This window comes from Cordyceps javanica, chromosome 2 (genome assembly GCF_051103115.1).
Source record: "Cordyceps javanica chromosome 2, complete sequence".
NCBI classification, from domain to species: domain Eukaryota; kingdom Fungi; phylum Ascomycota; class Sordariomycetes; order Hypocreales; family Cordycipitaceae; genus Cordyceps; species Cordyceps javanica.
In genome coordinates, this window is record NC_139296.1 from 3,013,463 (window position 1) to 3,039,812 (window position 26,350).

At 54.0% G+C, this 26,350-nt stretch overlaps 7 protein-coding genes across 7 annotated transcripts; 4 read left to right on the plus strand and 3 right to left on the minus strand.

The window, feature by feature from the left end:
• Nucleotides 1–2,547: 2,547 nt before the first annotated feature.
• Nucleotides 2,548–3,090, minus strand: V2A60_003399 (uncharacterized protein; the record flags this gene model as incomplete). The annotated part of the gene is made up of 1 exon (XM_083254734.1): nucleotides 2,548–3,090. One exon carries the CDS (start codon nucleotides 3,088–3,090, stop codon nucleotides 2,548–2,550), a length of 543 nt encoding a protein of 180 aa, XP_083110860.1.
• Nucleotides 3,091–3,937: 847 nt separating this feature from the next.
• On the plus strand, nucleotides 3,938–5,860 carry V2A60_003400 (tRNA (guanine26-N2)-dimethyltransferase; the record flags this gene model as incomplete). Its single annotated transcript, XM_083254735.1, has 1 exon — nucleotides 3,938–5,860. One exon carries the CDS (start codon nucleotides 3,938–3,940, stop codon nucleotides 5,858–5,860), a length of 1,923 nt encoding a protein of 640 aa, XP_083110861.1.
• A 516-nt stretch (nucleotides 5,861–6,376) lies between these two features.
• V2A60_003401 (ATP-NAD kinase-like domain-containing protein) lies at nucleotides 6,377–7,855 on the plus strand (the record flags this gene model as incomplete). The annotated part of the gene is made up of 1 exon (XM_083254736.1): nucleotides 6,377–7,855. One exon carries the CDS (start codon nucleotides 6,377–6,379, stop codon nucleotides 7,853–7,855), a length of 1,479 nt encoding a protein of 492 aa, XP_083110862.1.
• A 216-nt stretch (nucleotides 7,856–8,071) lies between these two features.
• V2A60_003402 (P-loop containing nucleoside triphosphate hydrolase protein) lies at nucleotides 8,072–10,449 on the minus strand (the record flags this gene model as incomplete). Its single annotated transcript, XM_083254737.1, has 4 exons — nucleotides 8,072–9,819; nucleotides 9,882–10,073; nucleotides 10,128–10,302; nucleotides 10,360–10,449. The coding sequence occupies 4 exons, from the start codon at nucleotides 10,447–10,449 to the stop codon at nucleotides 8,072–8,074; spliced, it is 2,205 nt and encodes a 734-aa protein (XP_083110863.1).
• Nucleotides 10,450–12,673: 2,224 nt separating this feature from the next.
• On the plus strand, nucleotides 12,674–14,254 carry V2A60_003403 (HAD-like domain-containing protein; the record flags this gene model as incomplete). The annotated part of the gene is made up of 4 exons (XM_083254738.1): nucleotides 12,674–13,386; nucleotides 13,438–13,636; nucleotides 13,710–14,111; nucleotides 14,240–14,254. 4 exons carry the CDS (start codon nucleotides 12,674–12,676, stop codon nucleotides 14,252–14,254), a joined length of 1,329 nt encoding a protein of 442 aa, XP_083110864.1.
• Nucleotides 14,255–15,046: 792 nt separating this feature from the next.
• On the minus strand, nucleotides 15,047–16,570 carry V2A60_003404 (uncharacterized protein; the record flags this gene model as incomplete). Its single annotated transcript, XM_083254739.1, has 2 exons — nucleotides 15,047–16,374; nucleotides 16,498–16,570. The coding sequence occupies 2 exons, from the start codon at nucleotides 16,568–16,570 to the stop codon at nucleotides 15,047–15,049; spliced, it is 1,401 nt and encodes a 466-aa protein (XP_083110865.1).
• An 8,062-nt stretch (nucleotides 16,571–24,632) lies between these two features.
• V2A60_003405 (uncharacterized protein) lies at nucleotides 24,633–26,105 on the plus strand (the record flags this gene model as incomplete). The annotated part of the gene is made up of 1 exon (XM_083254740.1): nucleotides 24,633–26,105. The coding sequence occupies one exon, from the start codon at nucleotides 24,633–24,635 to the stop codon at nucleotides 26,103–26,105; it is 1,473 nt and encodes a 490-aa protein (XP_083110866.1).
• Nucleotides 26,106–26,350: the final 245 nt, after the last annotated feature.

A 26,350-nucleotide genomic window follows, 5' to 3' on the forward strand; every position in this document is an offset into this window, starting at 1 on the left:
CTGCCAATGGCCTCTGTATCTACTGACATTGCAGGCCGCAACGAATATTGACATTTTGCATTGCCGCCGATGGCGGAAAGAGTTTCCGTGGTGTCCTTCTGGTGCTAGGAAACCACGTGTCGTATCGCCGTAGCTAGCAAGCCTGGAGCCAAGGCGAGAGTCGAGACGATCCGCATGGGGCTTACGCAGCTCGACTGACTTGATCTCCTCAATCAGCCTCGTTGCGGCATGCTTCCTATAGTCACTACTCTAATAAGGTGCACACTATTCTCCCATGTAGCGTTGGAAGGTCAAAGCCGTATTCATATAAGGTTAAACAATCTCTTCTTTATTGAAAATTAGAAAGCCAAGTCGCGCCAGGAAGCTTAGCATTCTAATGTCGACTAGCTCACTGCCAAGGTCGACAATGACGCTCAAATCCCTACTATAAAATGCCAGTGTTCACCTATACTGCCTACTGACCAACGGAGATGTCACTGGTCCCCAACAGTAAAGCTTCGCGATTTCATCCGGTTTCATGACGGGCCTGTCCGCTGGACTGGGCTGGAAAGTGCCTGTTGCGAAGGATTGGGCGTTATGTCAACTGCCACTTCCAACGCGGGAATGGGATGCAAAGTGACCGAAGAGGGTAGCATTCTTCTTCGGCTGCTGGTTTCAGGTCTCAAGTGTCATCAAGCTTTATACCAGTCAGTATTAGCCCACATGGTGGAGAAAAATACGGATATACATACCACCTACCTACCTGGTTCTTATCAGGACCCCTGATTGTATATAGAGTCTATGAGCGAGTCACTTGAATTGTTTTGGAACTCGCCCACAGCCGAATTACAAAAAAAAAAAGATTGGAAAAAGGGCTCGACTTCGCCTATCTTGTGGTCCCTGCCTAGATTTTGATGCCGAGTCGCTGACTCGATTCTACACATTGACTCGGCCGCTCAATGTTCAGTGAAACAACAACCCTAATAAGCCTGGTACCAGAAGTTTTATGCTACTGAGTAGCAAGGGCTCAATCTCTACCCGCCGAATAACCTATTGACCAGGCCAGGCCTTGACCCGCTGACCTAGCGCGGTTTTCAGGCCTCTGCACTCTGCAGATTACTGGTAGGGTTCACAAAACGAGTTGCTGACTCGTACTTATCTGCGGACTGACTCGAAACGTACTTTGGTGGTTACCCACGTGGTGATCCGTACTTGGTCTGTCAGTACTTACATTGGAGTCAGTCATTCAAATTCAGGGTCTTGGCGTGGTACGTAGCCTAGGGGAGGGAGCTGCAAGGGGAGGCAGGTGTTGGATGATCTTGGTGGGTTGGGAGCCAAGTCGATTTCGTTTCGTTCATCACGTCGAGCCACTCACCGTACCAGTGGCGCCTTTACCAACAGCTACACAAAGCCCGCACTCATCGTACCTTGTTGCAGAAGTAGACGGCCCGCCTGACCGAAGCCTTCTTTATCAACCGCAAGCAGAACAAGATCGTCCTACGGCAGTCGCGGACCTCTAGACCTGCCGGGTCCCGAACCTGGATCCGGACACCCAGATGCTACTTTACAAGATCATCATTCAAGTAGCCTGTTGGAGAGATTCACTACAGCGCGGGGCAGGTCAATCTGTATAACTACTGGTAATACGCGTGGGACTGACGCCACTAATTGTAAGCCTGGGGTCCTAATATAACCACAGTCTCCTCTCTTGCCCTATGCTATTCACGGCACCTAGCTGTATCAGTAGCCTATACCTATCACTTAGACTATAGCCATCTTTGAAACTGCAAACTACTGTACGGAGGAGCTTTTCCCCATTTAATAAAACGAGGCTCTTTGCGCACCCGTGGTCTGCGTCTGCATGCAAGCGCCAACTTCATCACGGCGGACTGCACGTCGGATATGATCATCAAGAACTCAGTTAGCTGTGGCTACATTTCATAGTAGAACCACAGGCTCGCCGCCTACATCTGCAACAACCTCAGCCCGCAGTAGAAGACGTACGCATGTGACGTCGAGAATCTGATTGGCGTCTGGATCCTCATTGAAGTCGCAAGTTCAGGCGGGAGCTTTCCAGCACTAACCCGCAGCCCATACACCCGAGAACATTTTCGTGCCGGTGGTCACACTGACCAGTGGACAGCATGCGCCGTTGGTGGCATCTGTTGCCGACTTATTTGAACGGTATGATGCACTTCATACATGCGCTTTTCTATTGTGAAACTAACTTGCGTGCAGAGTTTCATGATATAGGCTCAGAAGGAGGTTCATTCTTCGCAAATCTAGCTGCTCAGTAAACTTGTTGCTTGTCCTTTGAAACCAAAATTCACCCTGAGGTGGCGTGCATTCGCTTCTATAACCATGACGATAACGCTGATAAATTCAAAGATGACATCGAGTCCAATTGCACAACATCCAGGCATGAATTGGAACGAAAATCCTGCAGTGTTAATGCAGCTTTGTCCATCGCCGCCGAGAAGGGGCAACAGGCCAAGGCTACTATCGTCGCGGGTTCCAAAGACGCATGTATAGACAACGTTGATCAGCCGAATTTTGGTGCACCAAGTGTCACTTGGGAGGATTGGCTTTGGTATCGGACGAGTCATTCGGTCCAGAACCTGCAGGAGTAGCATCGCCCGGCTCGCTTGGCTTGGGGCCACTTGGTGGAGGCATTCGTCGGACTGGTGTTGTTTGGCGCTGGCGATAATTGTCTGGCAAGTTTGCAGAGATTGTGGCTTTGGCATCTTGGTACAAATCAAAACATTCCGCGATAATCTGCTCCAAAGACAGCTCCGCCGGAGCGATACCCGAATCTAGAAGCTCTTTTATGTGGTCCTCCACTTCCCTGAGCTCTTCCATGTCCTTTCGATACCGATCGGGGATACCGCTGTTGTGGAGAAAAGCCAGAATGCCAGCACTGACAGTGTTCACAGCTCCAAGAACTGTGATTGGTGTACCATCTTTGACAGCAACGGAGCCGAGCGCCGTGAGTGTAGCAGAAATACAAAGCTGCAGTAGCATAAATGCCCACTGCATCAATGTCGCGGCGTAGAATAGGACCATGCACCTGCTACGCCGCCGTACGACATCGCGATAAAGCCCATTGGCCATGCCACGGGGCGGCCACACTATCGAGAATGGATGCACAGGTCGAAGCTGTTCCAAGTCCTTTTCTCCGTGAATTCCACCAATTCCACGCGCAACAACGCTCTATTCATGTGGCGTGAGGAATCTGTGTGGTGGAATCCTGTGAGTGTGATGACCAGATGACGGTTCTGAGCCGGTCGCAGGACGAGTAGAAGATGACCCATCAAGCCGCGGAATGAAGTCGCCTCTATCGAAGAGTACCTCATCTGATGCTCCGTGAACCGGTGAGTCTGATTTTTCGTGTGCAGAAGAACCCAAAGTCTTTTGATTAGCCATGCTGACGAACAGGTACAGGTATATTCGAGGTTATAGTATAGTGCGTGCGTAGTGATGACAGTGTTAGCAAGGACAGAATATCAGGTTGCCTAAGGTGATTGAGATGAAGAACGGAAGATAAGGTTACTAAAAATGTAACAAGATGACGAAATATTTCAGAGTCAGAAAGAGAAAGAGCATGGCTATTTTTTTGGTAAGAGACACTGCCTTTCCGCGAAAGATGTAGTTATGGGCCATCCTTTCAGTAAGTACTTAGGAAGGTCGCTGTCGCTTCTGGTGCAGGTACTCATTGTCCAGGTCACTACCTACCACACCGCCTTATTTCTAGAATCGGCAGAATTTCAAAAAATTCACGACTCCATCGGCTGCCAGTAATTCACTTCGGAACATCGCAATTCATACGCGCCGCCATTGTCTCTGCATGCTGCAATTGCTTGCGCTGTCTCGCATACCAGCCTGCCGTATCGCCCTGCGATCTACAAGCCGGTCTCCCACCCTCACACGGCATCGATCTTGTCGATATTTTGCGACAGCCATGACCGGCGACGCGACCGAAAATACGACTGTAGAGGTGGACGGCACGCAGTTTGGCACGGTGAGAGAAGGTCTTGCAACAATCCTGATCCCGCAGGGCGGCAAAGTGGGAGAAGACCGTGGTGAAGTGCAGCAGGTCTTCTACAATCCAATCCAGCAGTACAACCGCGACCTCTCCGTGCTTGCAATCAAGGCGTACGGCGAGGAGGCTCTGGAGAAGAGGAAAAATCGCAAAAAAGCAAAAGATGCCAAGCATGGGAAAAAGCGAAAGAGAGGAGACGAAAATGGCACCAAAACAGAATCGTCCGAACAGCCAGAGCAGCCAGAGCCGCAGACAGAAACTGAGGCTACCACAGAGGACCAGAATGCTAGCCAGACGACGAAACCTTCTTTCCAAATGCTAGATGCGCTTTCGGCTTCAGGTCTTCGAGCACTGCGGTACGCCCGCGAATTACCATTCGTTACCTCCATCACGGCCAATGACTTGTCGGCGTCTGCCGCCAAATCGATTAAGCAAAACGTCAAACACAACGGTGTCGAGGACATTGTTTCTGTGACCAATGGCGATGCTCTGGCAGTCATGTATAGAACAATCGCAGATGCTCTCGCAAATGGCGAGAACAATAAGTCATGGAAGAAGTCATCCAAGTTTGATGTTATCGACCTGGATCCGTATGGGACGGCAGCTCCATTCTTTGACGCTGCTGTCCAGGCTGTGCGTGATGATGGCGGTCTACTATGTATAACGTGCACGGATAGTGCTGTGTGGGCTGGCCATGCGTACTGCGAGAAAGCTTTCTCCCTCTATGGCGGTACCCCGATCCACGGCATGCACTCCCACGAAGCCGGGCTACGGCTGATCATCAATGCAGTGGCCACGTCGGCGGCTAGATATGGACTCACTATCGAGCCACAGCTGTCTCTCTCCATTGACTTCTACACAAAGGTCTTTATTCGGGTCACAAAATCTCCGCAGGCTGTCAAATTCCTGGGTTCCAAGACGATGGTTGTGTACAGCTGCGATAATGGCTGCGGCGCCTGGGAAACCCAATACCTGATGCGCGCCAAGGCTGCGGTCAATAAGAAGGGCGATGGGGCGTATTATAAATACGGCATGTCCCTGGGAACGGGAGGTTCATTTTGCAAGCATTGCGGCACCAAAATGCATGTCAACGGTCCCATGTACGGAGGTCACATTCACTCGCGGCACTTCATCGAGAGGTTGCTCAAGCAAATACCAGAGGCCGACAAGCAAGTCTATCAAACTCTGCCTCGGCTACAAGGCATGCTGCAGAATGCGCTGGAAGAGCTGATACCCAGTCCGGAAGAGCCAGCTCCAGTCGAGCCTCGAGACAGGGACTACGCCAAGATTGACCGCTATCCATTTTTTGTAATCCCCGGCAAACTTGCGAGCACCGTTTGCTGCGCCACCCCGGGTGATGACCATTTCAGAGGAGCTTTGAAGCATCTGGGCTACGTGGCGGGTCGTAGCCACTGCAGACCGGGAAGCATCAAGACTGACGCTCCATGGTCAACAATATGGTGGATTATGGCAGAATGGATACGACAAAAGGCACCCGTGAAAGCTTCGAGGTTCAAGCCGGATACGGCGCCATGGAGGCTTTTAAGGAGCATTGGCATTCTTCAGGAGGAAGGCGGTGCTGGTGTCGAAACGTCGGATAACCGGTCTGATGTAAATATGGAAGGTGTTGATACAAAGGCGAGAGAGGGTAAAGAAGCCGGTGCTGAGAAGCCGGTGCCGAGCGATACAGAGACCCTCACCGAAGCAGACTTGCGGAAGACGCTTGTTTTCAACGACGATCTTGCTCGACTAGGCCGAGAGGGCAAAGCACAGAACCTTGTTCGCTATCAGATGAACCCCAGGGAGAACTGGGGCCCGCTGACGAAAGCAAAGAGCAACTAAAGAAAAAGTACATAATAAGCCATGAATTGAAAATAGAATTACGGCAGCAGCCCCGTCTGATGCGCTTCTGCTTCTCCGATAGTCATTGTGAATGCGATAGCGCCGGCCTGCCCATGCGACTTTTTTTTTCGCGCAGAGTATTCCATGTGCTATTAATTTCCTTGTTCGCCCAATCAACCCCGACCGCACAGACAACTTTTGCTAGATGAACGAGGCTGCAGAGGCGACGGATAACGCAACGGCGGCTCCATAAGATGCAACATGTCCGCCGGCAGTTCAGACCTTCCTCCGTCTCACAGCCTGCCTGCTGTGGGGTGCAGCCGCTGTATGACGTCCAAAGCCTGTTTTCAACATTACAAATTCAAAACATTCGCAACCTAGCACTGGTTCTTTATTGCTTGCATTCTCCTACGTTGCGTTGACTCTCGTTATTATTTTTTTGCATTTTAGCCTTGCTAGCCTTGATCGGATCGCTTGAATGCACCGCGCCGTCCAACTACAGCCCCTACACGCATAATGAGTGACTCTTCGCCCGACCTCCTTCACGCCGAGGTCCTCACGTTTGACGACGATGCCGGAACCGTAACGGCCTCTTCGCTTACGGCCGACGTGCCCGCGAGCCCCCCTCTCAAAGTCGACCAGTTGGTAGCTGTCCTGCAGGCGTCACCAAGCGCTGAGTCGGTCCTCATCGGGCTCATCGAGCACACCGGAGCCGCTGCAGAAGACGGTGCGCCGCCGTACCGCCTCGTCGCCATCCAGACCTGCGCAGACATGCCGTCGCAGCTCGCCTTGGTGCCGCGCGTGGCGCAGCTGCCGATGCATCTAGCCCACGGTACCGTCGACTACGTGCTCTCGACCAAAGCCGGTGCGGGCCGCGCGGTGCCGTTCTGGGAAACGGTGCTGCACCCGCTGCTGGGCTTCGCCGCCCAGGCGCTCACCCAGGCGACGGAGCCGAACCGCGTCGTGGTGACGGAGAGCGACGACAGCGTCCGCGAGTACGCGCGCGGCGGCCAGCACGCCGCCGACGGGCAGCCGCGCACCACGGTGCTGCTCAGCGGTGACGGCGGCGTCGTGGACCTGCTCAACTCGTCGGCGCCCCCGCCCCCGCCGGCCGAGGGCGAGGGCGAGGCGGCCGCGCCCCCGCCGACGATTGTCCTGATCCCGCTGGGCACGGGCAACGCGCTCTTCAACTCGCTGCACAAGCCGCTGTTCACGGGGCCGTCGGAGCTGGTGCTCGCGCTGCGGACGCTGCTGCGCGGCGTCGCGGCGCCGCTGCCCACCTTCAAGGCCTCGTTCCCGCCCGGGTCGCGCACCGTCAAGTACATGAGCAGGGACCACCCGACGTCCGGCGCGGGGACGCCCGGGGAGGTCGCCGCCGCCGAGGCGCAGCTCTGCCGCCAGGAGACGGACGTCGGCGCCCTGTACGGCAGCATCGTCGCGAGCTACGGCTTCCACGCCAGCATCGTCTACGAGAGCGACACGCCGGCGTACCGCGCGCACGGCGCCGCGCGCTTCGGCATGGTCGCGCAGGAGCTCCTCAAGACGTCGCACCACTACGCCGCCCACGTCGCCGTCCGGCGGCCCGGCCGCGACGGGCGCGGTCTGGAGCCGATCCCGCGCGGCGCGCACGCCTACGTGCTCGGCACCCTCGTGTCCAACCTGGAACGCACCTTCACCATCTCGCCCGCGAGCCGGCCCCTGGACGGGCAGCTGCGGCTCGTGCACTTTGCGCCCCTCGGTCCGGAGCGCACCATGGAGGCCATGATGAAGGCCTACGACGGCGGCAAGCACGTCGAGTCCCGGTGGGACGACGGGCAGCGGGTGTACTACGACGACATTGACGAGCTCACGATCCGGATCGAGGATGACGAGGAGCGGTGGAGAAAAGTCTGCATCGACGGCACGATTGTGGATATCCCCAAGGGCGGCACTGTGCATGTGCAGAGGGAAGAGAAGAGTCGGTTCAACATTGCGGTAGACTCACACGTGGTTTAGAAGATGTAACTTGGAGTTGGGGGAATACACATGAAGGTCCTGGCGTGCTGCCGGTTTCCGGGTCCTTTATTACTTGTAAATATGTTAAAATGCGGCACATCAAGATGCAAAGAGAGACCGAAAATGCTCCAAAGTAGAATTACAATGCGGCAAGATTCAAAGGATTGTAAATCTTCTTGTTTCCCCCGCCTGCGACTGTTTCCACGCACACACAAGTTACGTCGCAAGGAGCTTTTTGACTCGCCTCTCCATGATATTCTCAAACTCCTCGACGCCATTCTTGAGAACCGTCATCTCGCCCCCCTTGAGCCTGTACATGACGCGCCTGCGAAACGGCTTGTCGCCGTCGTCATCGTCCTCGTCGCTGCCTGCGCTTCCCTCGTCGTCCTCGTCGACGATGCCGTCAATGACACCGCGCATGAACCACCTGTCGTGGCTGACGAGCACGACGGCGCCCTCCCAGCGCTTGAGCGCGCCGCGCAGCGCCGTGACGGTCTCGTAGTCGAGGTGCGTGGTGATCTCGTCGAGGACCAGGCACTGCGGGCGGCGCCACAGCAGGCGCGCGAGCTCGCAGCGCACGAGCTGCCCGCCCGACAGCTTGGCGACGGGCACGTCGGAGGCGAAGCGGCCGGGCAGGCCGAGCTCGCCGAGCAGGCCGCGGATCTCGCCCTCGGCGAGCTGCCCGTCAACCTCCCTGGTGAGCAGGGCGAGCGCGGTGAGGGCCGGGTCGTCGCGGCCGAGGGCCTTGAGGGCGTCCACGGCGTGCTGCGAGTAGTAGCTCATCTTGAGGCGCGGGTGCGTCGTCATGGTGCCCGTGGTGGGCCGCGCCTCCTCGACGAGCAGCTTGATCAGCGTCGACTTGCCCGCGCCGTTGAGGCCGAGGATGCCGACCCGGTCGCCCATGCCGACGGTCAGGCTAATGTCCTTGATGACGAGGGGCGACCTGGGCGAGTACCGGTAGCTCGCGTTCTCGATCGAGATCAGCGAGCCGGGAAACCGCAGGTCGGGCGGCGTCGGGAGCGTGAGCACGACCTGGCGCTCGTCCGCCGCAATGTCGATTTCTTGATGCGAGGTGTGAAAGAATCCGGCCTGGTCATTGAGCCTGAACCGGTGGCCCCTGGCATTGACCTGCATGCCCCAACGGTCGTCCAGCTTCTTCTGCCGCGACTTGGCCTGGCGGATCTTGTTCTGGTCGTCGTTTTGGCGGCCGGCTTTCATGTTTTGCGCAATCGTTTTTTCAATGTGCGCTTTTTGCTTGTCCTGCGCTTCCTTGACCTTGAGCAAATGCTCCTTGCGCTCGGCCTGCGATACTTCAAAGGTGGGAAGGTCGCCGTGGAAATAGGTGAGGTCTTTGTCCCGCAGGATGAGCAGGTCGGTGCACAGAGTGATGAAGTCGCGATCGTGCGAGACTAGAATCAGCGTCGGCGGCTTGTCGGAATCTTCCAACGATTCGAGGTATTTTTGCAGCCAGATGATGCCGAGAAGATCCAGGAAATTGGTCGGCTCGTCTAGGATCAGGATGTCGGCCTCTTGGAGGAGCACCGTGGCGAGGCTGGCACGCATGTGCCAACCACTTGAGAGACTGGAGAGGGGTTTTTCCATGATGGCTTCAGTGAAACCGAGACCAGTGAGGATGCGTCTAGCCTTTGTTTCGATTTCACTCACGCGGCTAGGTTCGACTTGGATTTGTAGGTCGGCGAGCATGTCGGCGGCCTCTTGCGTTTCTTCCTGGAGTTTTTCGGCGGTGATCTCTTCTGGGGGCTGGTCTACTTGCTCCTGTGACTCGGCGACAACTTTTTCAATCGCGACGAGGGCCTTTCTAGCAGCCATGCCACGCGCACCGCTGCGAAGCCTGGCGTCCTTGTCCAGCATAAAGTGGCGCTTCTGTAGACGGTCATGCTTGAGGTTGCGAACAGCTCGCACGGGCGCAAAGGGGTCCGTTGAATTGATGCCATCAGACAGGGCTTGTGCAGGTCAGCATGTGGTCCTTTCCCAGTGGTGAGGGTTGGGCGGCGAGCTCGCGTACTCTGAATATCTTGCTCAACAGCGCTACGAGAAGTCGCCCGTTCAATGACTTCCTGCCGTGTATTCATTTGGGTTGCCGATTTCTCGGGTGCTTGAGACTCTCCATCATTGAGCTTTGTCTGCTGCAGAATAGCAATCCTGGAGTCTTCGGGGATGCCTGGGATGAGCTTCTCCGCGATGGCTTTCAGGAGAGCTTAAAAGCGCCCGGCTGTTAGTGGGGTGAGGTCGCACGACAGGCGGCACATACTGGATTTTCCCGTTCCATTTCGGCCTACGAGAGCATATCTGTGGCCTTCCTTTAGGCGCAGCTTCGCGCCAGACAGGATCTCTAACCCTTCGCTGCGGGCCTTGGACTTGCCCTTTGCGGGCGTGCCCGATTTGGAGCCGCCAACAATGGTAATATTAACGCCATCGATATCGAGCTTTTTTCGGGCGTTAGCAATATCTGTATGTACCATGTGCGAACTTGAGCGTCATACTTCTCGATAATTCGCTCTGTCAATGTGAAAGCGCGTCTGTTTTGAGGTACAGAGGATGGTGGCGACGGACTCGGATGCCATAGAGGTCATGTTGGGAGGTGGCAGCCTAGCTGGATGGTGCGCTCGATTATCTTTTTCGTCTGTCGCGGCTTGTATATAGCTCTTTCTATAGTGTCCAAAAGAGCTGTGCGTGTTCAACGACGATGTCAATGGTTTTGTGCGAATGCCGGCTACATTTATACATTCCGTGATCAGTAGAGGCCAGCCGTAGCGCTGGTGGGGTCCAACAGGTAACCCGTTTGGGAATGCGAATCGCGGAAGGCATAGCCACCGAAGAAGCTGAAATTAGAATCTTCTGCAAACCGGCTAATGACACTAGCATTCATTAGCTGCGCTGGATGACAAGATCTTGATCTGCAACGAGCGGTTGAATGAAACCCTTTTCTGGGGAGCGATGCAGGGTAGGTCGTCACTGTGGAGTCGGCGCAAGACGGGGTGACTCACGCCGACGCCGACTGACACAGTATTGGAGTCGCAACGACTGGAAAGAAGGAAGAAACAGTTGCATTTGTTGATATCATGGAGAGCACTATCGCTATAGTAGAGAATCTGTGCATATATATCGCTTGAATTCCGGTGGGAAATAGTACTACGGACGCATGGCTCCTCTACTTCTCTATAGCAGCGGTTACAGTGGCTTATAGCGCTGTGAAGAACTGATTAATCGCTATTACTGACAGCTCGTATCATCCCAACGATAGACCAGCATTGAGCTTGATCGCTGGTCTATAATGTCTAACCAAGTTATACTCGGTTCGAATGAGTGTAATGCTTGCCAGTCTTGGTAAAATGGCAGAAGCTATTGAATTTTTCTGTAGGTACTGTTTCGGCGACACTATACAAGCTGTCTCTTCTGGCCATTGCCCATGAAATGCGGCGTCAAGATTCATACGAATATGAGCCAGAATCAGACGCCTCAGCATACTTGAGCAAGACTACAGACATTGCAGTTTTGTTCATCGTGCGTGCTGCCTGTGCCCGTCTCCTACTCTATATGGAGTTGCACTTCTCTTACATCAATGCAGTTTCTGAGTCCTCATGACGGAACGACTTCATTTCGTCGTGCAATAGTCCTTGGACACAAAAAGAAGAAACCGCATAGAATTACTAGCACATGAGTCGGTTCGGCTCATCTCCGAATACAACATTGCGTGATCCCAAATGATGGTCTTGAGAACCATTCGCCTCCAGCGGCGGCGGATTTCAGTAAAGTTGCGTCGTGTGGAACATGGTGTCCAGCGATACAGACGCCTGCCGCTGCCGACTAACACGAGGTAGTCAAATTACGACCCGAGGATAGTGCCGTAGAGTCTCGTGAAGGTGCGCTCGCAGCTGTTCCAACTTGTTTTCAGAATGTCACAGCAATATCCTAATCCGTCTTGCAAATGGCTCGCACCTCACCACCACTTTGGACTGCGTTTCCTCCGCCAACAACTTGAGGGGGGGAGTTGGATATGTATTTGCACGTAAAGTAAGAATTCCTGACAGCCCTATATTAGAGCAGAAACTTGCCCCTCAAAAACCAACCTGGTAAAGGCGCAGGCGTACCGAGCTTGGTGCGAAAGTATAGGTGTGTGGTACAGAGGTGCTTCCTGTGAAAGAGATGGTTAGCTCTCGTTGGGTCAGATCCGAATCCTCGTCCGGGGCTTATTTCTCGGGCAGTAGAATGCTCCAAAAATAGTTGCAAATAACTAGGATCGTCGTCAACGATTATGCAGGAGAACAAACAGTCCATCGTGATCCGAGACAACGGAACATCACGCTCTGATCCACCTGGCTTATTATATGCCAGCCTCGCCGAAACGCCAGCCTCGCCGAAATGCCAGCCACGACGAATATCTCTCCGATAACCCTACCAGTAGTCTTGACTGGAACTGCACTCAACAAACTCCGAGGGCGCATGCAAAGCCAAGGTGTCGTGCTCACTTCGTCAGACCCCAGAAACAGGGATCTGGACAAAGAGCCAGGTCCGCGTCGGCGGTGTCTGACCCGAATGCTTAAATTTAGACGCCTCTATGACGGGTAGATTACGTTCGGGTCTCGAACTTGTTTGCCTTTACGCACTGGTATGGATTGCATTTCGTGACCGCCTGTTGAAGTGGCCGTGCAGTTCTCCTGACGGTCAACCGGCAACTTCGACGACGAGTAACTCGTAGTTGCAACTACAAATTGGGCCGAATCATTTCCAAGTTGAAGTTGTGCAGCTTTCGAACATGACATATTCGAAAAATTCTTTCCTCTTTACCTCGGAACCATGCCTCACGGCTATACTGCACTTGTCCTCGATCTCGGAGGTGTTTTGTTCAGCACACCGGACGTGAATGTCGGGCTTTCCAAGCGGAAGCTTGCAAACGCCCTAGATTCACCCGCATGGCACGACTATGAGCGGGGAATCCTACCGAAAAGCGACTGCTACGAGAAGGTGGCCACAGCCTTTGACCTAGACCTGGGCGCATGGGCCGCTGCAATCCGCGCTCTCACAGAGGGGCAGAGAGCCAACGAGGAGCTCGTATCTGCCATTCGCCAACTCAAAGCGGTATACACTCTCAAGGTGTATTGCCTGTCTAACATTCCAGGCCCTGCACTTGAAGAGCTCAGCAGTATTGCCGCTGGATGGAATATATTTGATGAGCTGTATACATCTGCAGACTCAGGGTGCCGGAAGCCAGACGCGGCGGCGTTCAAGAACTTTCTACAATCGTCCAAACAGACAGCCGGCTCCTGCATTTTCGTGGACGACCACTTGGAGAATGTCATCGCCGCCCAAACCCTCGGGTTTCGCAGCCTTCAGTTCCATGACACGCCGACGACTATTCTAAGCCTCTACAATTTACTCGGCGACCCGGTGGCGCGCGGTGTGGCATTCTTGAAGCAAAATGCCCAGAACCATTATTGTGTCACAAACGACGGCGAGACTCACAAGGACAACTTCTCCCAGCTGTTGATTCTTCAGAATACGCAAGACAGGTACCATGGCACGATTTCAACAGTGTAAATGACCACTAACAACTGCGATAGAAGCCTGGTCCATCTCGAACACAGTGGCAGTACGTGGAACTACTTCATCGGGGAGCCTAGGATGGTCGAAACGCGGTATTTCAACGATGCCGACACCACTTCACTGGCCATGGTTCTGCTCGAAGATATTTCAGAAGAAGAGAGAGAGAACGCGATGAAGGCCATACTCGGAAATTTAAGCCCCGAAGGCTTGCCATATGTAAGTCCAGTCCTGCTAGCGAATATGCTGTTGTCGTCCGACTCATTGCTCACAATGGGCCAATGGGGAGCAGACATGGCTTGATCCATTGCGGCCGCGACTCTGTCACTGCGTATGCGCCAACGTTTATCGCTTCTTTCACCTCAACGGCCGCAGTGACAGCTTACCAGCAGTGTACGACTACCTTTGCCGACTGTTGCGAAGCGACGCCTTTGTGCTTGGGTCCCGCTACTACGAGAATCCAGATTGGTTTCTGTACATCCTATCCGACCTGTGCGCTAGGCGGCCTACCGACCAATCACTGCAGGAACTGAGGGATTTGCTCGTCGAAAAAGTCCAGAACCGCACTGGTTGCAACCGTGACGTCCTCGGTGCCGCGATGCGACTCTTGAGCGCCCAGTTTCTCGAGCTCGGGAACGCGGCCGACCTGGCTACACTCCTGGACGCGCAGCAGATAGACGGCGGCTGGGAAAGGGTGTGGTTGTGGAGGTGCGGAAAAGAATCCATCAAGATGGGTAGCCGTGGTGTAGTGACAGCAATGGCGGTCAAAGGCATACGAAATGCAGGTCGGGCGAGTGGTGCTCGCTAATGCAGGATTCGCAGACTGTAGAGCAGTAATAAGAAGCTTCTGACAGAAAGCTACCGGTACGTGCGCCGCAGTGAAAGTAACCTTAGTTGGTGCTATTGCGCCTTCGCTTCAAAGGGAGAGCCAAGGGAGAAGTGCCAAAAACTTGGAATTTCTAGATATTAGAATCGTTATGTATCTCAAAGCTCTAGAGATGTTAAGATTCATGCTTAAATAAGCATATCAATTACCTATGGCTAAGTGACCCGTAACTGTTTCGTATATTCCTAGTAACGGTATTAGATAGCTGCCTTTTAGGTGAAATGACCATCGTAGGAGGCGAGGACCCTTCGTTGAGCAGAGGCGAGAGGCAGAGATCCTCCAGGGCAAGCTGACTGAACTTTGGTCGGATTTCGCTGAGCATGCGACTTCTTCAGCGGCGGCGAGATCAAACAGGTTACGTATTATTTGGTATAGACGCTGCCCTGCAGGTATCCGCGCCCTTTCGACTCGCTCCATTGTTTCGACTGACGCTCGTCCACTCTGCGGTCAAGGCTCGCTCGCATCATTTTTTGCAAGAGGTCTCACGACTCCACTGTGTTCTTGGTACCTATTTACTTTTCCAGGCACCCGAGAACTTTGAGATTGGGGTTGGTGACCCACGACAGCTCTCAAGTCAAACCCCAGGTTCAAAGCAGTGGAGCAACAAGTCACGGACGATAAGCGTGAAGGAGACATGCCTGCGACGTCCCTTGGAGATTCAATTATATTCAGCATGCTTTTGTTTCGAAAGCTGCCTCGTGTATTTCGTTCTATGCGCAGCGCCAGGGGATCGTCAATTCATTTCATCGTTCGACCGTGATGAAGCGCCCTCTACCACCCCTGGCAGCAGTAATGTGTCTCTCTACAGAAACCGCCATATCCGCTGCCTCTTGATGTGCAGCTAGGGTGGAAGGCTCAGCATCGGCTGCCAGTGCCCAGCCCATTTTGAGGCGAAGAGTAGTTATCTTGCCCCAGTTGTTGACCCAGTCGATAAAATCATGTTCATCCTCGAGCTTCAGGGCCTGGAACCAAGAAGCGCACCCTGTGAGATCTAGAAACTCTAGAGTATAAAGGCTTTGGCTCAACTTCTTGAGCACAAGCAGCGCCTCGCTCCAGTCATGGTCGATCGAGTGGGAGTAGTAATTTGTCCCGCCATATGGGATGCGGTGTCCTTGCGGGGAATTCACAGTGGCAAATTTGGCACTTTGCAAGAGACAGGGCTCGGGCCAGTATGCTAGGCTGAGATGTGTGATTGAGCCGAGCCGAGGAGCTAGGGTGAGAAGGTCCCGCCACGATACATTCTCAGCGTGCTCAGGGTTAATCGCCAGAGAAACGTGAGTGAGGTTGGGAACTAGTGCGTAAGAAAGGCGAGGAGTGGGAGGAGCGTCCACGCTGGCTTCCCAGGAGTCTTGAGCCTCATCTGGGAGCGACGTAGTTGGCCGAGCAGGGAAGAGCAGTACAGTCACATCTCTCAGGGTCAACGATCTTCCCAAAGCTCCAGTGAGGTCCAGAGCAGTAATTTCGCGGTCAAAGGCTGAAGATGGAGGTAGGCTCCCTGCGTCATGGTTGCCGTTGTCGCCTTGGCCGGGCCGCAGGAGCAGGGCTTTGATGTCACCAAGAGCAAGACCGGTAGGGCCATAGATGGCGAGTTCCCTCATCAAAGCTGGTTTAAGATGGCAGGGTACTTCGTACAGGTAGTGCTGGTCATAGACACGGTGGAATGCCCAGTTGGAGGCGACGTGAGCGAGGACGAGGCCAATCAGGCTAGTCGGCGCGGGGACATGCAACCCTGGCAAGGACACACTGGCCAGCGCATTACGAACAGCAGATACGGACTCGGATGCGGACAGGGGGGGTATCTGTTGGTGCTGGGAAGGTGACGTCCAGCTACGTGGAGGAGGGGGTCCCGCGGGGAGACGACGGCCATTGCTGTCGAATCTTGGTCTGACGGCACGCCTGGGGCGGGGGGCAGGGGTCTCCGGAATTTGCAGAATATGCCTCAGAGCCGGGGGCACGGTCGGGATATTGGCATGAATAGCAGAAGAGTCAGGGGGAGCAGCCGTTGACGAGGATGCGAGAGATGCGTGGCGTAGCTGCGTGAGGAGCTCATTAACGGACTTGTGAGGCTTGTCTGTGGTGGTGGGGTGGGACAGGCGCAACCCGGTGGTGGTTAGCTAGGGACGGACGAGTTGGAACGACGTTGGCCTAAGCTCTTGTGTCGCAATGACTTGGTGGTTTCCGGATCTGCACTCACCCTTGACGGCACCAGAAAAAGGCGACAACGCCTGTGGCGATCTGAGGTAGGAGATGTGTCTTTTCTTAGGCATGCCCGGGGGATTCGGATGTTGAGTGCGCGCAGTCCGAGATGGACGGAAGCTGAAGGAGGAGGGGCCGGGAAGCACAAATAAGTCCCCGCGTGGAGATGGAAAAAGACTCTCTCGCGGACTCTCTCTGACTGTTCTGTGTGTGACTGTGCTGTGCGTGACTGCGCAGTGAGGTGATGACTGTTGGGAAACGGCGAGATGGGATGACTGTTTGACTGACTGTGGAGGCAGGCGATGGCGATGGTGTGAGGTCAGCCAGGCTAGCTCCCCACTTTTGGTGGCGGCAGCCTTGTTGGTGCTGCTGATATTACCAGTACTCCTAACTTGGGTACCAACTAAGCAAGGTACTGGGTAAGGTGCCTACTAACCTAGGTAGATAGGTAAGCACTCAAGACTTACCTAGTGCTCGCTACCTAGGTAGGTACTGGTAACCTCAGTGCTTCTAGGGTAGGTAGGTAGGTACCTAGGTGGCAGTATATTGCTCTCCGATGGTCCGCTCACTCGTCACCATGTCTCCATACGACGTGCCTTGATTCATTGGCAATCTACCTATTCATATTGAACACTAGTTCCCGTTTTCTCATCTCCTCTTCTGAATTTAGTGCCTTGTCAAATTCTCCACCTACCACGGGCCAACATTGTCGACCGGCTAACAAACACTCACTGTACTATAGCGAGGTAATAAAGTATACCCAGTACCATTGAATCTCCAATGCAACGCTAACAGACGCAGGCTTGGCACGGGCCCAATTTTTTCTGTCGCGACCAACAGGCCAACTCAATACTACCTACCTCTCAGGAAAAAGCAGGCACAGGTAAGTACTGTTCAAGTAACGGCTAGTCGAGCAAACGGGCTTGCGTGCTTTGTTACGCTACTGCAACCGCCACAATGGTTCCCTGCGCTCTGCCCTGCGATGCGGTCTTAGCGCCGAGAACCCCCGCCTGGTTGGCTGTATCCAAGTACTTACAGGTACTAACTTAATTAATCGCAGCCTTCCGCAGCACTCGATCATGAATACCAGCAAGGTAGGTACTTTTCTCGCCAGGTACTTTGCACCATGTGGTCCAGGATTGTGTCATATAGAGCCAGATTTATAATCTCCTTATTTTGCCCTCATTTTTCCCGTCTTTCTTCTTCTCGTTTACGGCCTGCAATAGACACCACGTCCACCTCCCACTTCAGGTACCTACCAGGCTTAGTCATGGCTCCCAATAAGCGCTCCCCTGTTTGCTCTTTCAACCGTCCGTCCCACTGTTTCTTTGCCTCATTCATCCATCAGCGTGCCGCTAATTTATCCCAGACATCCACTACCCGAGGAACCACGGCCCGGCCATCTTAAGTGCCAATTCTTTTTGCTTCTTTATCCCCGTGGACGTGCTATTCCTGTCGCCGAACTGAACCCCGGCCCGGCGCCGTTGAAACAAAATGTCACAAGACTTGCATTGTATGCGGCGCGCACCCCGGTCTTGTCTCGCCCTGGCGGGGCATGCATCCAATCTGCCCATTGATCGCTATCCCACAAGCGCCTTTCCTCTCCTCCCACTTTTACATATTGCTTGTGCTGCTCGCGACCCATCGCCAAAGTCGACAAAAGCCACCCGATAGTCGTGCGACGGTCCAGGGTAACAAGGAGAGTCGCAATCCTCTACGGAGCAGACGAAGCGCCACCTTCCCTTTGGTCCCGCTTCCACCTTCAATCACTCGCGCCCGCCGGCTGATACTGTACCACGAGGGTCGCAGGCGTCCCTTGTCTCTGTTCCATTTTCGGATCCCGCATTGGGATTGCCATTGTGTAGGCAGAGTGGTGACCTCGAACAGTTCTCAGCCGCACCTCTCCCGCTGGCCTTATCCTCTTCCCCAGGCCTTGTCCCCCTCCCCGCAGCGACACTAGGCACAGTCTTTTTGCAATGACAGGCTTCACAATGCAGAGCTTCAAGAACCCATTAATTACACCGTCTCTACAGCCCCCCGCGATCTTGTGAAAGATACCACCAGTGCTACAGCACCCTTGTTTGACACTTAACAGTCCTAGGGTTAGTGGACTCGGGCGCTGCCAGACTTGCCACACAACCTTTACTTATACCGGATCATCAAGGAAATCCAAAGCAACAGAAAGAAGAGAAAATCGAAAAAATCTGGGTTTTCCAAGTCTCGGACAAATGTCCATGACAGGAAACTCGAAGCGAAGCGTCATTTTTCGTCAAACTCTCTGTTGTGTATCCCTGACAAGTCGTCTGGTCGTTTGCTTGCCAGTACCTCTCGCCTTTGACACTGCAGCATCCAGTCCTTGCTTCAACATCCACCGCCCCCAAAAAAGACATAAAGGCAATCACATAGCTGGCGCCAACATCGGGTTGCACTGCTTTGGCGATACCGTGATAGGGAACGTGCACGTCCGCTGTCCGATATCGCTGTAGGTCCGACCTGAGTGTATTCAGTGTAGCCTTGAATCCCCTTCTCAAGTACGACAGACACCCTTGCACAAGAGAATGGGTGCGTGAGACACACCATTATACCAACTTCTCAGTGGCGAGCGGACATATCTGCCTAAACAAAAGCTAAGCCATTGGCCGGGCCCAATACCCCAAGGCAGGCCACTGCACATCCTCCTAGGGTTGCTCCCACGTTCTTCCCGACTTTTTTGATCAGTATCATCACTGTGCCTTCATCAAAAGTAAAAGAATACGAAAAAAGCATCCCCCGTGGGAAATGAAACCAATCGAGGACCGACATGTAGTGGGAGGCTTCGCGTTTCTTGGTCTCTCCTCCCAGAGGCTAAACCGAGCAAGAATATCTCTCCCGGCAGAAAATAAGAGATGGAATTTCCCACAGGCCCTTCCCCTGTAGTCTCGGGCTACTCCGGCCTGGTCGTACGAGCCAGCAAGCAGAAGCCTCTACAGTTGGTTTTGGATTGCCGTGCCTCCGATGCTCTGGCCACGCACACCCTTCAAGCCTAATTCATACGTGTGATATGGCGAACGCATGCCTTGGTCACTTCCATCTCTCTTCGACTGGTGCTACGATGGGTATTGTGGTGCAAGAAAGAGCTTGCCAGGTTGTCTGACAAACACGGTATTGTGAAATGTAGGCGATCTAGCGTATCAACGCACCCATCTGGCTTGTGTATGGCATGGGCAGCACGACTGTGGCCATCGCAGCAGAGTTGGGCATATTCCGTTGCGATGACGTAGCGCACTCGATAAGTGTCAGGTGTTTGCCTCTCACAAATGCGTGATGCAGTTATACGGCCGATTTGTTCTCTGCCGGTCGTCTGACCCCCCCCTTCCCTCCGCTTCACTCGTTCACATCTTTGTGTGCATCACACCAAAGGAAGCCACCAGTTTTCCCGGGAGAGAGATCACAAGCATCGAGGAAACCCGCCCTCCCGTTGTCTGAAATTCATTGTTTTGAATTGTCAGTAGTCAAAGTGCTGCATTTGACTAAAGACGCGGTCAACCTAGACCTCAGACTCCCCAGGCTGATTTACGTCGGCGGTACAACAGAGGCATGTTGGGCTGCATTATGAGATCCAATAAAGGTAGACCTTGCGGTAATCCTTGCGTCTCGGACAGCCATGGGCCTGATCGCTACAACAGTCGGGCCTACACGGCAAAGTGTGCATTGCGCAGGGTCTGATGGGGCTACAGAATATGCTTTTGGGCACTTCAGCCAGCCATTGAGCTGCGCAGCCATAGTTTCGTGCGACCACTTCACGATACTGTAACCTAGAAAGCGGAGTGTTGCACCAATACAATCGCATTGGCACCATCACGGCCCGCGCAGAGCCCGGCGCGTAAGTTGGTCACTCAAAGTTTTCCACCCATGAGGAAGCAACAAGGTGTCATGAGGATGAATGGAAAGGTTTGTTCTCGCCTGGGCAGGTCTTTTTGTTCGTCTCTTCTTAGTGGCCCCGGTTGCGAGGACCGTTTTGGCACAAACCGCGCCGGAAGCCATTCAAGCGCCGAGCAGAGCATACGCAGGCCGGGCGAGTCCAATGACTTTGCGCTAGCAATCTCGCCCACATTGGCTTTGACCAGCCCTGGCCTTGTTCCGATGTCTTGCATACTTTTGATGTAGAAATCGGTCGTGCCTATGGCGTACGCCCGTTTGTGTCGGTGGCGGCCGGGCCCTGCATACTGTAAACCCAATATATGACACTGCGGTGAGTGATTCAGTCTGTCTTGCAGTTTTACGAACCGGACGAGAGAAGCAACTACGGTGACACATCGTATAAGGTACTGCTTTGCGGTTTCTGCACAATTCAGCCAAAAAGATGGCCCGTGTTTTAAAGAGCGAGTTGGGGCAGCTCTCTGACCACCCCTGTCGCCACATGTCCCTCCCGTCGTCAAAGACGACGAGTAGTAGCGCGCTGGGGCTAATCCCTCGTCTGGGCACAATACGCCGTCCTGTTGGCTGCTCGAGCTCCGCCAGAGCGACTGCCACTGCAAGTCAAGCTGGACGTATACCCGCTGTCCGGCTTTGATTCATGGGTAGTGGGGGAGGTCCGGCCACTTGCATGAGCAGCGCCGGGACGCCGTCGACGAACTCGTCGCGCGATTCGCAACGAGCAGTGGCCACCAAGGGAAGACCGGGGGACCCGAGTGGACTTTTTTTGATTAAACGGAACAAAAAGCCGACTCGTTTCCATTGAGCTAGACCTGCCTCTGGCGCGTGATGCTCGCGCGAGGAAAAAAGACCTCTTCGATCGCAAAGACGAGGCAGGCAAATATGCGCCGTCTCGAATCGGTTGCACAACTTGCTTGCTACCCGTGTCCTCCACAATTTTATTTTATTTTTTATTCAACTCTTTTCTTTAACAAGAAACTGATAGTGGCTGAGTTCTAGGCCCAATCTTGTCCAATTACGAGGAATGGGCGGTCTCGAATGGAGAAGAGGTCTTCCCGTCGGGATGATCATACCCCCCTCCCACACCTACTGCTGCTGCTGCTGCTGCTGCTGCTGCTACTGCCTGAACAGTGGAATAGATGATTATTCTTTGGTGCCCCGGAGTCGTGGTTCTGATCAAGTCAGTACAGCCGTGATTCACGGACCCTGCGCGTCATGCAGACACCCCCCCTCCGAGCCTCTCTCTCGCTCTGCTCCCCCCCCCCCCTCTCAACCTGCCCAGTTGCAGCATCACATGGGTCCCCGTCTCTGATTGAAATAGTCCCTATCTTGGTGGAGGGTGCATCTTCCGTCTGCTGTGATAAAGAAACGGGGTAGAGGAGAAAGCTCTCCCAATCTCACCCCTCTCACGATGGATATATAAATCCGCGCTTGCCCAACATAAAACTATTTCCTTTGAACCATATCATCCAACAAGTTTTCAGCCTCGAGACAGTTTTCATACACCAAAGTCTTATATCTGAAGCTTTTATTCCTTCCATTCCCCAATAGCGCCGTTCTCTGTGCTTCGTTCAGAACAAGATCTCGTCTGTAAGTCGTCGGTTCCCACCAACACTTCCCCGCACCGAGTCCGTTTGCAAGCCAAACGGGCGTCTTAATGCTACACCATAACTTCATCCTGCTTCCTTCGCTCGGGGTACTCGCACTTTTGTGTTTGGGGGACTGCACATTTATGAATGCAATCGACATTTCGTTCTCTCCGGATGCCGGCGCGTGCACAACGCTGCATGGCCGTTACATCTCCTCCTGTGCTAACACAACGTGCCTCGTTCTAGTCCAATCCGATCGCACCAACGTCTGAACACACGTGTAAGTTTTAATCTCTTTGCTTTAGATCCAGAACGTTGGACAGGCTCGACGATCACTACTATGTGGTTTGTTGGCTCTACTCCAGAGCAGCACGCTACATATAGTCTCATCTTCGATCGAGTCCAAGAACCGGCATTGGAGATGGAAGCACTTGAGAGACCAATAACTTACACACTTGAATAGTCGACTCGTTCGAGATCAGACTTTGATCCCGACTGCGGCGGTGACGATACCCAGCACTGTAGGTCCATCTCTCCTCGGACCACTCAAAGCTTGAAATGACTAACAATTTTAAAGGCCAAGTTCGTTCACCGAGGAATCCGTATGCATTCTCATCAGACCACGGTAAGCAATCAGCAATGAACCTGCCTGCTCTCTCTTTTGTCCGGTCCGGATGCAGTGTCCGCTTTGCACACACTGCTGCTCGCGACTTGACCACCTCGGGCACAAGCCGGCGTTAAGATAACTTCTAAAGTTGTCTTGCCGGACAAGAGGATACAGTTCTGTAAGTACAATCAATGGCTATTCTGCATTACCCTCTCTTCATTCCTATCCTTGTCTCTCCAACTCTGCTTCAAGTCGTCTGAACTTTTGCTGCCCACACACCACCCTCGCAACCAAACCAGCCGTGCCCAAGCCAATCGCTGGCGGCAAGCCAGCAAGGCCTGACAAGAGGGGGGGGCGATCTGATGCAGGCAAGCCCATAAAGACTCTCAAGGCATTGTGGCTCTGGTGTAACATGCGCGGAAGCCTGCTTCGCCTTACGCAACCGCGCCGATGTTTGCATCAGAGACTCTGTGCTTGAGGAGCTGGAGGTGGTAGAGCCACGCCCCCATACCCGTGTCCTTTGTGTGGCGGATAACCGCACACCGTCGTGTCTGACGCGGGCTTCGGGTCCCAGAAAGTACTCGAATGTACAGTACCTTGACTGGGCTGGCTGCTGCAAGTTTGAGTTGGGCCAACGAGCAGGATGCGCGACGCCACCAAGCCATGCCATGCAGCTCCCCCCATGCATGGCGAGGCTAGCGTCTGCACACCCGAACCAACCTTTCCATTCAATTTCCCTTCTGCTCCAAGGACCTTCGGACGCCCAAAGAGTTTACTTGCTAATGCATCTCCGACTGCAGGGTCCGCCTGTACCAATACACACGCCAGCAACGAGCCTGCCCCCTCCCCTACCGGAAAGCAAATCTCGCCTTGGGGCGTGCAATGGCGACACATTGGCTCAAGTACAGAGGAGGGGGCCATCAGGATGTCGCACTGCGCCCGCCAGCACAATTGAGAGAGCATGGCCCTTTGCACAGGTACACGGTCTAACAACTTTTGCTTTATAGCACGATTACAATTCCTCCACCCCGGCGGCGGTAAGCGGGGAGGTCGAGTACTTGGGAGCCGCAAGGTAAGCTCCATTCCTTTTCTTGGCTCAATCGGCCCTCTGGGCTTGACACTCCCACCAAGTTGCTTTATTTGTCTCTCACGGTGCTCTCTGATTTTCCACAAACACACCCGTCCCATCAACGGGTAGTCTGCTAGGAGTACCCCCCTGCATCAGACCAGGCCAGCGCCCTCACCATGGAGTCACCTTCATACGTCTTTTGCTCATAATACCCTCTCACCCTCCCATGATCACTCTTCTCATTTCCAATGCCCACATACCGGCATTGTCTCCCCATCATCCTGGTATGCGTACGAGTTCTCTTGTGCACACTCACCCAATCATTGTATACGCAGTCCTGCGGGTCGTGTAACTCTGAAAAACCGAGAGCCTGGTGTCCTGACGCATAAGGTCTTCGTGTGACTTCAACCTCCCTGTATTTCTAGCTCACAAGCCCCCCCCCGGCAACTGCGCTCCTGATCGTGAGACTAATGGGTGTTATAGATATAGCCACAGTGCGCCCACGCAGCCTGGCTTTGATATCCCACCAACGGATATCAACTCACACTCACAATTTGTTAACCCTGTGAACGCTTTTCAGCCAAGCACAGCCATCAACACTGGGCACAGTGCCTACTACCCCGGCCCTCCACTCGTCCAGAGTTCGTGGACAGACGGACAACAAGTCTCGAGCCAGTAAGTACCTACACAGCTTCTTGATTCCGGTATTCATCCGGCAAATTGGTTCACAATTGTTGTTGGCTGGTGGATTCTTTTTGTTTTTTACGTGCGTTCTAACGGTCAAATCCTCCCCTAGACCAACTGCTTCTTCTTCGGTCCTTCCAAGCTATCGTCATACGCAGCCTCATCATATGAGCACGCGAGAAAAGTACGGCACAGAAACACCACAGCACGGAAGAAGGGCAGAGGCAATTCGGAACAGACCAGTGACCTCAAACTATCACACAACCGTCATGAGTGGAGGACCGGGTTACGGCGCCAATAGGACCATGGGCGGCTACCAGAGTTCGCGGGTTAATCGTGACATGGAGATATACTCCACGCGCGCACCTGAGGACATTGTCCTGCCAATGGGCATCACGGAGCAACTGGGTGAGCTCGAGTACGTGAAAGAAGGCCCACAGGCCAAAGGCGTCGTCGTCGATGTGGAAATTTTCGCGCAGATTCACAAGAACTTTTTCATGGGCGAAAAGTTCTTCACATGCTATCGTAGGAACTACTTGTCATGTGCCTGCGCATTCGAAATGTCGCCAAACCCAGGGGATATTCCGCTCATATTCACTCCCATGGCAGACATTAGTCGACCAACAATAATATACGAGTTTGCCATGGGCATCTCGGCGATTGTGGCCGATCACCATCACCAGGAAGTGATGATCATACAGCACACCCCGAAGCGCGACAAGGGGCCTATCACCCTGCCAAAAAAGCAACGCATGGCGCCCAGAGGATCAGCAGTACGATATTTCAATCCAAGAGGCCCAGAGCCTCCTCCTGTTACTAAAAGCACTACTGCTGCTCCTGCCGCTACTGCTCCTGTCGATACTGCTGCTCCTGCCGCCGCTGGAGCTTCTACCGCCGCCGCTGCTACTGCTTCTTCCGAAAAAGAAGCAGACAAAAAAATGGAGGCCGAGAACAAGCGCAAGGAGGAGTATCTTCTCAATCGTGAGATAATACCGCAAGAGCATAGCTTCGATCGCCTCCAGTTCAAGACGGCGACGGCCAACAACGGGGAGCGCAGAGCCGGTCAGCAACGCTACCAGCTGGTGGTTGAGCTGTGGGGGAACCAAGGCAGTGCCGAAGAACCTAACTGGATCAGAATTGCAATCCAACGGTCGGCGGACATTGTTGTGCGAGGGCGATCCCCCGGCCACTATGCCAAAGAGAACCGCAAGAGCTCAGGTAGTGGTGGTGGTGGTGGTGGCGGCGGACCCTCGTCCCACGGGAACTACGGCGTTGGAAACGGGGGCCCGGCCGACTATGCCAATGCGTCCATGTTTGGTGCACAGCACCCAAACAGCTATGGAGCGCCCACCCCGTATGACGACCGGGGCGCCGACATGTACGGCGGCGGTGGCCACACCCGTCGCGAGATGGCGGCCTACTCGATCGACAACAACAAGTCCTACGATAGCACGAGGATATTCCCCTCGGCATTCACGAACCCGACTGGGTACGCGGACCCTAGCATCTACGGCCAGGGCGTGCAGACAGTAGGCGTGTCCCCGATGGAGCTGTACGGGAAAAGAGGCGAGCCAGACATGGGTGTCTTGCCGCGCCCAGAGCCCCAGATGCGAATGGGGCCGGACGCGCGCTGCAACGTCAGCACCACCACCACCACCCCAATGACGGGCGTCGTCCCCAGCGTTCTGCCCCCGATCATGCCCTCCATGGTTAATTCGGGAGGTTTCATGCAAAATTCATGAAAGGAAAGAATGGAAGGGGGTCCTTTTCCCTTGAGCTTGGCCGAAGGCGGCTTGACGTCCGTGTCCGGGAAGACGCATGAATTGCCGAGGGGGGGTGTGAACAAACCCTTGCAGACTGTCAATTCAGTCCCAAGTATGGCCTCCAAACCCGTTGGCAGCTAGCTGTTGGTCCTTTGAGGTTGTGGTAGACGGAGAGAGATGATGGCATCTGCTTGAGAAGTCTGTTTTTTTTTACACTTATTTTT